This window comes from Glandiceps talaboti, chromosome 16 (assembly GCF_964340395.1).
Source record: "Glandiceps talaboti chromosome 16, keGlaTala1.1, whole genome shotgun sequence".
NCBI lineage: Eukaryota > Metazoa > Hemichordata > Enteropneusta > Spengelidae > Glandiceps > Glandiceps talaboti.
Genome location: NC_135564.1, coordinates 20,497,414 through 20,509,039, shown reverse-complemented (window position 1 = coordinate 20,509,039; position 11,626 = coordinate 20,497,414). Strand labels below are relative to the sequence as shown.

The window sequence follows — 11,626 nt, the reverse complement described above, 5'->3', positions numbered from 1 at the left end:
TATTGAAATAGTACCCAGCCCAATATTTGGCATAGAAATTTATCAGGTTTTGTTATCCTATAGTAAATAAGTCAGAGGTCGACATCTGAAATGTTTTTAGTGTCTTTACACTCTATGACAGTTTAACTTAGTAGAATAAAAAGACTAGTACATGTATTGACTATGACATACGTATACGTGTAATTATATAAGTAATGCGTTGCGGTGGTCCATGTATGTTAAGTATTGATAGTGAAAGCTCAAACCACTAACGGTTTAGTGGTCTGAGGTGAAAGTATTAAAGTAGTGAGCATCACTTGTCTGGCTGGGAACATATACATTGAGAAAGAAATCAACATAGCCGGTTTACAACGCTGCTGAGGGGCCTTCGACACAGTTTATGCTGAAATTGCACGATGCTGAAGTTATCTGCGAAAACGAATTGGTAAACGTATTGAAAAACGTAAACGTAAACGGGTTCGGGTAACTGACCGCAACTGACCCTTTTCAGTTCAAATTTCGAAAACAAGTTTGAAATCGTAAATGTTAATAAACAGCATTGTACTTTTATCGTAATGACTATGACTAAATCATTTTAATAATGTAGACAATTCATTAAAAGATGATTCCTTTTGTGAGTTATTATGAAAGCGAGTTATTTTTTCATTGATTGGAGGAAAGATCATAAACACACAAGCATTTTTCTAGATCTAAATTCTGGTGTTCCTACTATGTGAGTGGATATTATGTCTAATTTTTCTCTGTCTTTAATTTTCTGTGTTTTGGTAATCAATGCCCATCAAGATATTTATCTAACGCTTTCACTTTCATTTTTTCATGAGTTCCATTCAAGAACAACTGCAACCAGTCATAGTCATTATATTTCTTGTTTTCTCATTTTTTCTGTTGCTGTTCCCAATGTTTTGATCTAATATTTTTGCAGATAACTTCAGCACAATACAATACCTCTATCAGTAAGAAAAACTTACACTTGATGCATTACTTCAGTAAAACGACAGACAATGGCGTTTCCCCTCTACTGTCTATGATAAAAAGCACGGTTTTCTGCAAGTACTGCGTTGTTATAATTCTCCGCGAAGCAACAAGAATATGAAATCACGTGTGAAGAATTCATGACGTCACAAATGATTTGTCGAAAGAGAACACTACGCTCTACTTGACATCGTCAAAAACACGTCATTCTATAAGTATGACTTCGGTGTACATATACATCTTGGTTTGTACTAACCATGAATCTAAGTATAACATTTTGTTGATATCCAGTGTTTTGATTGGCCCTGGTAAGTAAAATTAAGTATTTTCGATAAGATTACTTAAATTTGAATCTATTCAACTCCTTTGTCGTGTTATACGCAAAACTACGTCGTTATCAGTCGTGTACTAAAGTAAATATATGCAACAAGATAGTTAGTTACTTTTGGAGGATCTTTGAGCTTAAGTAACATTCAAATATTGTCTGTCTGTCTGTCTGTCTGTCTGTCTGTCTGTCTGTCTGTCTGTCTGTCTGTCTCTGTCTCTCTCAGCTTCACTCAATGATGGTAATGTAATAGATGATACATTTGTTACTGTAACACTGTCGATGATTGGTAAAGTACAAACCAAAATCATCAGTTAACTAAAGTTACAACATATCAAATTGTATTTGCTTAACGTGCCATTGCTGCTGCTGCTGCTGCTGCTGTTGTTGTTGTTGTTGTTGTTGTTGTTGTTGTTGTTGTTGTTGTTGTGTGTTTGTGTGTGTGTGTTTGTGTGTGTTTAGGCTATTTTCTCAGCAATTAAATTATTCTATCAACAATAAAATCTTGTAGACGTGGATATTGAATGGAGTATCAAATGATACGATAGCTATGGTATAAAATCAAAAGCATACAAAAACAATAATTGTAATATTTTCGCTAAATCTATCTCTTCTCGAAAGTACGCTGTCTAGCGTATACCTCAATTAGGAACACGTGATGTCGAATACATAGCCAGGGAAGGTGAAATCAACCCATCCATAACCTTTTACATGTCATAGTTAATGTCGACCACTAATACGTGTAATGTATAATTACTGGTATTTTAACAATTTTCAGTGAAAATTTTGAGATTGTCTGACCGATAAAACTCAGCACTTCAGCCCAGACAGAGCGTCTTTCGCCTGTTCCTTATTAGTGTTTATCCTGAGGAAGGCGACTTGTGCGTCGCCGAAACGTTGGTGTTTTAAATAAAAATGAAGATCAGATTGAAGATCTGAGACCAGTTGAACCGCCTGGTTTTATTTACTTCACACATATTACTATGGTCCGGGAGTGTTCCTGCTCTGCACTTGTGACTTTAACAGTTGGAGTTGGACTGATTCTTCTAACAAGAATACTATCGATAAATTTGCCATTACACTACCTACATATACTATCGACAACTATTGAATACTAGATACAATATCACTTTTTTAAAAATAAGTAATTGACTATTAAAATTTTCGTTAATTCTTGATGTCCCAGTTGCAGCTAGTGAAGGTTTAACCAATTTTGTCTCACAGCAATGAGACGCAGTTCCGTGCAAAAAATACGTTCTTCATAACTTTCCGCGAAGCAACAAGAATATGAAGAAATCACGTGGGAAGAATTCGTGACGTCACAAATGATTTCTCGAAAACGAACACTACGCTCTAGATCTACTTGACATCGTAAAAAACGTCATTCTATAAGTATGACTTCCATGTATATACAACTTGGTTCGTACTAATCATATGTTGTTGATATCACGTGTTTGATTGACTCTGGTAAGTAAAATTAAGTATTTTAAATAGGAATTTCTTTTTAAATTTTTAAAACTATTTAGCTTAGCTATAGTGTATTCGCAATCTACATCACTGCCAGTCCTGCACTAATCTGTCTATACGGTTTAGTTCTACTGTTTCTAGGCGATCATTTATGAGCAGATATCTTGAAAACTTTCAGTTCATAAGATCTCACACACACACACACACACACACACACACACACACATCATAAACTGCACACAAACTGAAAGGAGTTGATGATTTGCAGTATCTAGGATATCATGCATACACAACGAAAAGAACATGGAAACACACTTCATCACGAAGCATGGTCAGCTCCGTCAAACTAAGTATCAAACTAAGTACTATCTGAAAAAGTGATATAAACAAGTTATTAAAGATTCACTTCTTCTGAGCAACTGTAGAAAGTGAGCTTCTGTATGGAGCAGATTATTGGACACTAACAGTTACACTACACCTTCGATTAGATGGTGTGTACACTAGATTCATGCGTACAGCTCTGGCTGTTTTGTGGAAAGCCCATATATATAAAAACCAATGAAAACCTACACAGTTCCCTCCCGAGTGTGTCTGAAACCCTACTACAGAAGCATCTCAGATTCAGTGGTCATTACAGGAGGAGAGCGCCAAGTTCTGCTCTGGGAACTGCAGCATGGCCAAGGAGTGTCAGCTACCTTTGTTGACAATGACATCTTGGAATGACACTTGTGTATGAATTCCTGATATTATCTTTGCAACATATGTGATCATTTGGCTGTTGCTATGGACGTGGTCTTGTTGCTAGGCATATTTACATACATTTTTTGAATGTTTATTCAATTGTCTTTCTATTCCTGATATTATCTTTGCAATATACGTGATTATTTGGATGTTGCTATGGGCGTGGTCTTGTTGCTAGGCAAATTTATACATTTTTTGAATGTTTATTCAATTGTCTATTAATCCCTGTTGTTATCTTTGTGAAATACACGACCGTTTGGCTGTTGCTATGGGCGTGGTCATGGTTGCTAGGGTATTTGCATACATTTTTGAATGTTTACTCATTTGCCTACCAGATGATGTTGTTATTTGACCAAAATATACTGCTATTTGGTTGTTGCTAAGGGCGTGGTCATGGTCGCTAGGGCCAATTTTCTCAAAATGAAGAAAATCTACAGAATAACACTTTCAGAAACTTCTCACCAAGTTTCAGACTCAGTGACCAAGTACTTTTTGAGAACTAAGTATTTGACCAAAAATGAACATTTTTACACCTAATTTGCATATCACTCATGGAATCATTGTATGCTTAATATTTCTTCATCCATACATCCCTAGATGCTTTCCCATTAAATTTCAGCCCAATCTGCTCGATAGTTTTGGAATTATAGATTTTCAAACAAAAAGACACATTTTTAGCCCTAATTTGCATATCACTGATGGAATCATCATGTCATGAACAAATCTTACTTTACACCCCCTTAACAATGTTCCCACCAAATTTTGCACCAATCTACTAAGTAGTTTCTGAGTTTAAGTTTTTTTGACCAAAAATCACATTTTTTTACACAAATCACACACCTGTGATGCAATCATTTTGATTTGAACAATTTCCCAACTAGACACCCAAGGTAATGGACCCACCAAATATGATGGCAATCGGTTCAGCGTTTTTTGACTTTAAGTTGTTTACACACACACACACACAGACAGACAGACAGACGCCGGGCGATCCCTATAGCACTACTGAACCTCAGTTCAGTTGTGCTAAAAAGTCTATGTGGCACATGTATATATGGAAATATGTTTGAGCGGGGTTATTCCCCTTCTGCAGTAGAGTATTTGACAAATTACAATTATTCATCAGGAGTCATTCACAGCATCAAAATGAGAAAAACAATTGTTTTCCAAAGTGACCCACCCCCTACATACACACACACTTCAAGTGGTGCTCTCCAAAATACCCCCCACTCCAAGTGGTGTCCCCCCACCACGAGAGTTAGAAATGACGACACCTTACTGTGACTACTAAAATAGGACATATGGACATTATAACACACACACACACACACACACACACGAAAGAACCAGACAAGAATTCATTGAATGATTCAATTTTATTAGCAAATGAAACAGAATTGTGAAGGTAGAAATTAGCGGTTCATATTTTTTCCCATTTTTAATATACATTCTTTTTCTATAAATTGTTCATAGTTTGTAATCCAATAAAGTCTTCTCATACTATTTCAAAACCACTTTCTTTCCATTAATTTCTACAGCTACATTAGTACTTGACTTTCTAATATCATGATATTGATAACCCTTGACCCCTGACTTTTATATTATAATATTGATAACCCTTGACCTCATCCTAATATTGGTAGTTATTGCACTCTCATTATATACATTGCCATCGTCATAGCAATAATTCAACAACACAAAATACATCATATTTATAATCTATACCTCCAATACCGTGCTTGGTGTGTAACAAGTTGATTCTGATAATAATACCTAGGATAGGGGACTTTAATGCAATCTAAGGACAGTCCAGGTACCTGATAGCATTTTACCACCTAGGTGGGTCAGTGAAGTCAACAGAACAGAACCCTATCTATTTATAAAAGTGCAGCCTATCATTGACATCAACACAACCTATCCAATAGCAGCCAATCATTGACATCAACACAACCTATCCAATAGCAGCCAATCACTGACATCAACACAACCTATCCAATAGCAGCCAATCACTGACATCAACACAACCTATCCAATAGCAGCCAATCATTGACATCAACACAACCTATCCAATAGCAGCCAATCACTGACATCAACACAACCTATCCAATAGCAGCCAATCACTGACATCAACACAACCTATCCAATAGCAGCCAATCACTGACATCAACACAACCTATCCAATAGCAGCCAATCACTGACATCAACACAACCTATCCAATAGCAGCCAATCATTGACATCAACACAACCTATCCAATAGCAGCCAATCACTGACATCAACACAACCTATCCAATAGCAGCCAATCACTGACATCAACACAACCTATCCAATAGCAGCCAATCACTGACATCAACACAACCTATCCAATAGCAGCCAATCACTGACACCTACCTTAGAACCAATCAGTGATGTCAACACTTCCTACCTTAAAACCAATCAGTGATGTCAACACTTCCTACCTTAGAACCAATCAGTGATGTCAACACTTCCTACCTTAAAACCAATCAGTGATGTCAACACTTCCTACCTTAGAACCAATCAGTGATGTCAACACTTCCTACCTTAGAACCAATCAGTGATGTCAACACTTCCTACCTTAGAACCAATCAGTGATGTCAACACTTCCTACCTTAGAACCAATCAGTGATGTCAACACTTCCTACCTTAGAACCAATCAGTGATGTCAACACTTCCTACCTTAGAACCAATCAGTAATCAGACTAATCAGGAAGATCAAGAATTTATGAAAATAGGAAATTATTATTAATAATTCTGTTGACCTTTTCATTTCTAAATATACAAATATCTATAATGTGCATTTCAGTGCATTGATAAACAAAACAACCCAAAAAAACAGTGCATTGCTGACATAAAATACATTATTACTTCTGCAACTTTGTAAAATTTGAAGGCAGTCGAGGCAGTAAAAAAATTGTCCAGACCACTTAGAGGAAATATGTTGTGGTCCTTTAATACTATGTAAGATATTCATCAAGTTTATATCTTATTTTATAGTTCATATCTTTGATTTGGAATCCTCCTTCAACTTTGGAATTGTCTTTGTTTTTGTTTTTAATGAATCACTATGACAACAAATATTTAAAAGAATGACAGCTTTTTTGCTTTTCAATTATTTGTACCAAAATGACCAAATGATTATTCCATACTCAAGCCAAGTTATTGTCTTTAAACAGAAAATGAGGATTATATACCCTGGTTGTTCATGTGCCACAACAACCTGTGTTTACATCACTGGATTTATGGTGTTCATGTGCCACAACAACCTGTATTTACATCACTGGATTTATGGTGTTCATGTGCCACAACAACCTGTGTTTACATCACTGGTTTTATGGTGTTCAAAATCACTATTATTTATCCCCAATTTTTCATAAAGTATGCTTGAGGAGATATAATTATATTACTCTTAATGTTTTAGAAAAATACTAGTGACCTAAGGGTTTGTTACTACTTGTCTGGCGACTCGCAGTGACAAGGCCCCTTAGGTCACTCATAGATCGTATTTTCCTTGGTTGAACAAAGGAACATATTAGTGAATAATAATTCCTACTACCAAAAAGTTGTCAAAATATCATGACTTAGGTGATATAATTTTTGATTAACAAAGAGAGAGACAGACTAAATGATAAAACTCACAAAAGAAGGGTTCAGTCTGGAGAACCGTGTAGGAAACCATTTGCATTACATTTCATAAAAGTAAAAAAATATAATGGATAGTTAGATGCCTTTTCCTACTTAAAAATTCAAGGATTGAGAAAATTTTAGTTTTCTTTTTCTGTAAACATTGCATTGTAAAAGAGAAAGAAATTGTTTCAAAACAAATGTCAATGAAAATGAAATTCTCCAAATTTTCAATTCCTTGATTTCTTGACCTCAGGATTTCTGATAGTTCAGAAGTTATATATATTCGTTGATATTGTGGTTTTGAGATAAATATTCATGTATTTGTAGGCATTTGGTGACTAGCTACCATAAAGCTGTGTACCACAAAACTTGAAGTTTTGTGCACACCTCACCAATATTATCAATTGCTGATTGCTTGTGAAATGTATGACATGATAATTTACAAGCCAACCAAACACGGACACACCCTCACCTTGTTTTGACCAAATAAGGACACAACCTCACCTTATTTGGCCAAATAAGGACACAACCTCACCATGTTTTGACCAAATAAGGACATAACCTCACCTTGTTTTGACTGATTAATAAACTATCATCAAAAACTGAACACAATACAAATTTGGTCATACAAAACAACTAGCATGAATTCCATGTTTTCTGTCATCAAAGTGTACAAAATAGTTAAAGCAAAAAAACAAACAAAAAAAGTATGCTGGAATGCAATCATGTCATCCCATTTCAATAATTTAAACTCTTTTTTTTTTCATTATAAAACATACATACCAACAGTTTTTCATCCTATTTTGCATTTTATGATTTTTTTCTAATATATTTTCGATATATTTCATTAAAGCTTTTTTCAGAATGATTCATTATCTTAACTGTGTAGAGAAAACTGGCCTTCATTACCATGCTAATCACAGTTAGAACCTGTGTCATTAAACTGAAAGATCAGCCGTTGAGGGCGCTCTTTGCAGCCCTTTCCACTAACAGGAAGGATAAAGATCCCCCTCCCCCATGTGATGCATTTCATAGTCTACAGTGCCATTTAAGCTACTTAAACCTTGCAAAATATCAGATACTTCACACTTATTGTATAAACATCTTTGATCTACTAGTTTTTGTGTATAAATCCCTGTTAGATTTGAGAATCGTGGCAAAACCTGGACTAAGAGACCTCATCACTGTCGTTTCTAATTGACCGCAAATACCACATACCGGCAATGATGAATCTCTCAGATTAAGTAATACCATATACATACATTTCTTTGAAGTATCTCCTACAAAAGTTACTTGAATTGCTGGCCAGTAGTATATGCTCCTCAAATTCAAAGAAAGTTAAGTGGTAGAACCTAGCGCATATAAACTCTCTCATAGTCAAAACTCTTAACATAATAAACTATTTTGATTAGTGTGAGAAAGGAGACAACATTTCTCACGGCATTTTGACGTAGAGCTAATGCCATACAAACTCTTTCAATTCTGATAATAGAAAGTGACATAGTCAGCACACTTACATCTATTATACACCCATACTAATGTCTATACAATCAATAATCATGGCTATACTCAATGTCCTCTGAAAGTTACAGAATTTTTACATCATGAAGGTGGATGCTACATTACTTAACAAGTTTTATTATAAAATTCACTATGACGACAACAAGTCATATGGTATCTAACTGATGATTGGTTAAGAATACTGACTTTTCACACCTTTGACCAATCAGATTGTCCCTTTTATCTTTGGGTATAATTGCAATGTAACTTTTTATTTTTTAAATTTGAATTTATTAAATCAATTCTTAGTGATCTATTATTGTATGTATTGTCACAAAATCATAAACTGCCAACCCTTTTATTTCTAGATGACTGGTTTCATGATGATACTATAGATTGAATCTCAGTGACAAAGCATTCCTATTAAGTATAATTTATCTGGAATCAAAATTTAAAGAGATGGATTTATCGGAATCCAAGATTGCCACATCCAAAGATATTCTGAGGATCCATATATTCTTTGAGAGCTCTGAGAGTTCCAACGCCAACATTTGATATGGTCTGTGGTAACCACTTGTCACGAATCTTCCCAACTGTTCACAAAGTAAAAAAATCAATGAATTTAGTTACACCACCATAATGAATAAAGCTAAAATAACACCGGTGAATATACAAGAGTTACAACGCACAAAATAACACCGGTGAATATACAAGAGTTACAACTCACAAAATAACACCGGTGAATATACAAGTTACAACTCACAAAATAACACCGGTGAATATACAAGAGTTACAACTCACAAAATAACACCGGTGAATATACAAGAGTTACAACTCCCAAAATAACACCGGTGAATATACAAGTTACAACTCCCAAAATAACACCGGTGAATATACAAGTTACAACTCACAAAATAACACTGGTGAATATATAAGTTACAACTCCCAAAATAACACCGGTGAATATAAAAGAGTTACAACTCACAAAATAACACCGGTGAATATACAAGAGTTACAACTCACAAAATAACACCGGTGAATATACAAGTTACAACTCCCAAAATAACACCGGTGAATATACAATTTACAACTCACAAAATAACACTGGTGAATATATAAGTTACAACTCCCAAAATAACACCGGTGAATATACAAGTTACAACTCCCAAAATAACACTGGTGAATATATAAGAGTTGCAACTCACAAAATAACATCGGTGTCTTTGCTAACTAGGTGCAATGAGGAATGAGACAAGGTTCATGCAAAGACATACACAATATAGTTAGTGTCTTGTCAAAGTATAAACACCAGGGGATCTTGTCCAGAGCCTGTAACCCTGTTTACTGTTTACAATGCTACACATTATAATAGTTGAGTATGACTGTTACTATTAAGTTTATTAATTGAAAGGTTATTTTACATCATGACTAACTTCAACAGATGTAAACAAACTGACAAAATTGTCACATCAACCTACATCTATATCAGAGGCTTTCAATGTTGATTTCGAGTCAGTTATCTTGTTGTTTTTACTTTATTTGTCTTAGCTTCAAGTCTTCTCTCAGCTCACTTTATCCAAGCAACACTTTGATAGGAAAGTAAAACATTATAGACGATGTGATAAAAAATGAAAACATAACTTACTTCCATGATGATGGGAAATACTGCCACCACAGGCTAAAATTTCATCACGTGCTGCAGCCTGGTACAAATAAACCAAAAGACAAGGGGTGAGATCACGATAAAAGCTGTTTGCAATCTGTTAGCTAGTCTGTCCATGGCACTGGAGCTGTGTACACTAGTTCTCATCTACTATGAAAGTTTGCAATCTGTCAGGTAGTTTGTTCACGGCACTGGAGCTATGTACACTAGTTCTCATCTACTATGATTGCAATTGTATAGGCAGATATGACCTTACTGCACTGACGCGACGATTTGTACTTGGCTTGATTATTTTGTTTGGGTTTAAAAATGAATTATAGACACAATATTCACACTTCATTATATACTTAGGTTAAGACACATTGATGGAGTTTCTATACATCTTCAGATAAATGCTTGTAAAATTGTCTTACCTCAACATCTTCATAGACTTCAACAGGACTACTGACACCGCGATGTACGAAGGCAAAATAGAAGTAGACACAGGCACCCGTGTCATATGTCTGGGTAACTCTAATAAGACACAATATGGTATAATATGATAAATATACTAAGCCTGTTACCTGGGTTCTGAAACAGTTTAGCAAAAGTATTGCATATATAGACAACTTTATCCTCTCTGTGTTACCGAGTTCAGAAATATTACTAAAAACACTGAATACACTGAAAAACATGAATATGACAAGATTTCTTCCTCTCTGTGTCTTGGTTTCAAAAGCCTACAAATATTTCAATATAAAGGAGACTATTTCCTCTGTCTGTTTATGGTTTGAGAATCCTCAGTGAAAACACTAAGTGTGGTAGTAACCTACTTAGTCACTTTTTAACAGCTTTTCCTCTCTGTGTTACTGTTAATCTAAACATTGGCTAGTAAAATACTGCAGGAAGAACTAGGGAGTGTCTCACCTTGCAGTTACCAAGGGTGCAAAGTGTACACCCTTTTCCTGACATTCTCTGAACTACCGCTATGAGTGACTCACCATGAACTATGAATGACTTACCTTGCAGTTACCAAGGGTGCAAAGTGTACACCCTTTTCCTGACATTCTCTGAACTACCGCTATGAGTGACTCACCATGAACTATGAATGACTTACCTTGCAGTTACCAAGGGTGCAAACTGTACTCCCCTTTCCTGACATTCTCTTACAATTCTCTCTTTCACATTACGATATAAATCCAAAACTCTGTAAGAACAACAAAAATACAGTAAAATTGTGCAATATAATGACACAAATCCAAACCTCTGTAAGAACAACAAAAATACAGTAAAATTGTGCAATATAATGACACAAATCCAAACCTCTGTAAGAAT

General features: G+C 35.2%; 1 protein-coding gene across 1 annotated transcript in view; it reads right to left on the bottom strand.

Moving 5' to 3' along the window:
- Positions 1-9,114: 9,114 nt before the first annotated feature.
- Positions 9,115-11,626, bottom strand: part of LOC144447214 (alkyldihydroxyacetonephosphate synthase, peroxisomal-like) — a 34,050-nt gene continuing 31,538 nt past the window's right edge. Inside the window, exons 19-22 of the mRNA XM_078137117.1 lie at positions 11,409-11,498; positions 10,726-10,825; positions 10,295-10,352; positions 9,115-9,242 (exon numbers count right to left, since the gene is read on the bottom strand). Coding sequence (XP_077993243.1) covers positions 9,115-9,242; positions 10,295-10,352; positions 10,726-10,825; positions 11,409-11,498 — 376 coding nt within the window. The remainder of the gene's footprint in view (positions 9,243-10,294; positions 10,353-10,725; positions 10,826-11,408; positions 11,499-11,626) is intronic.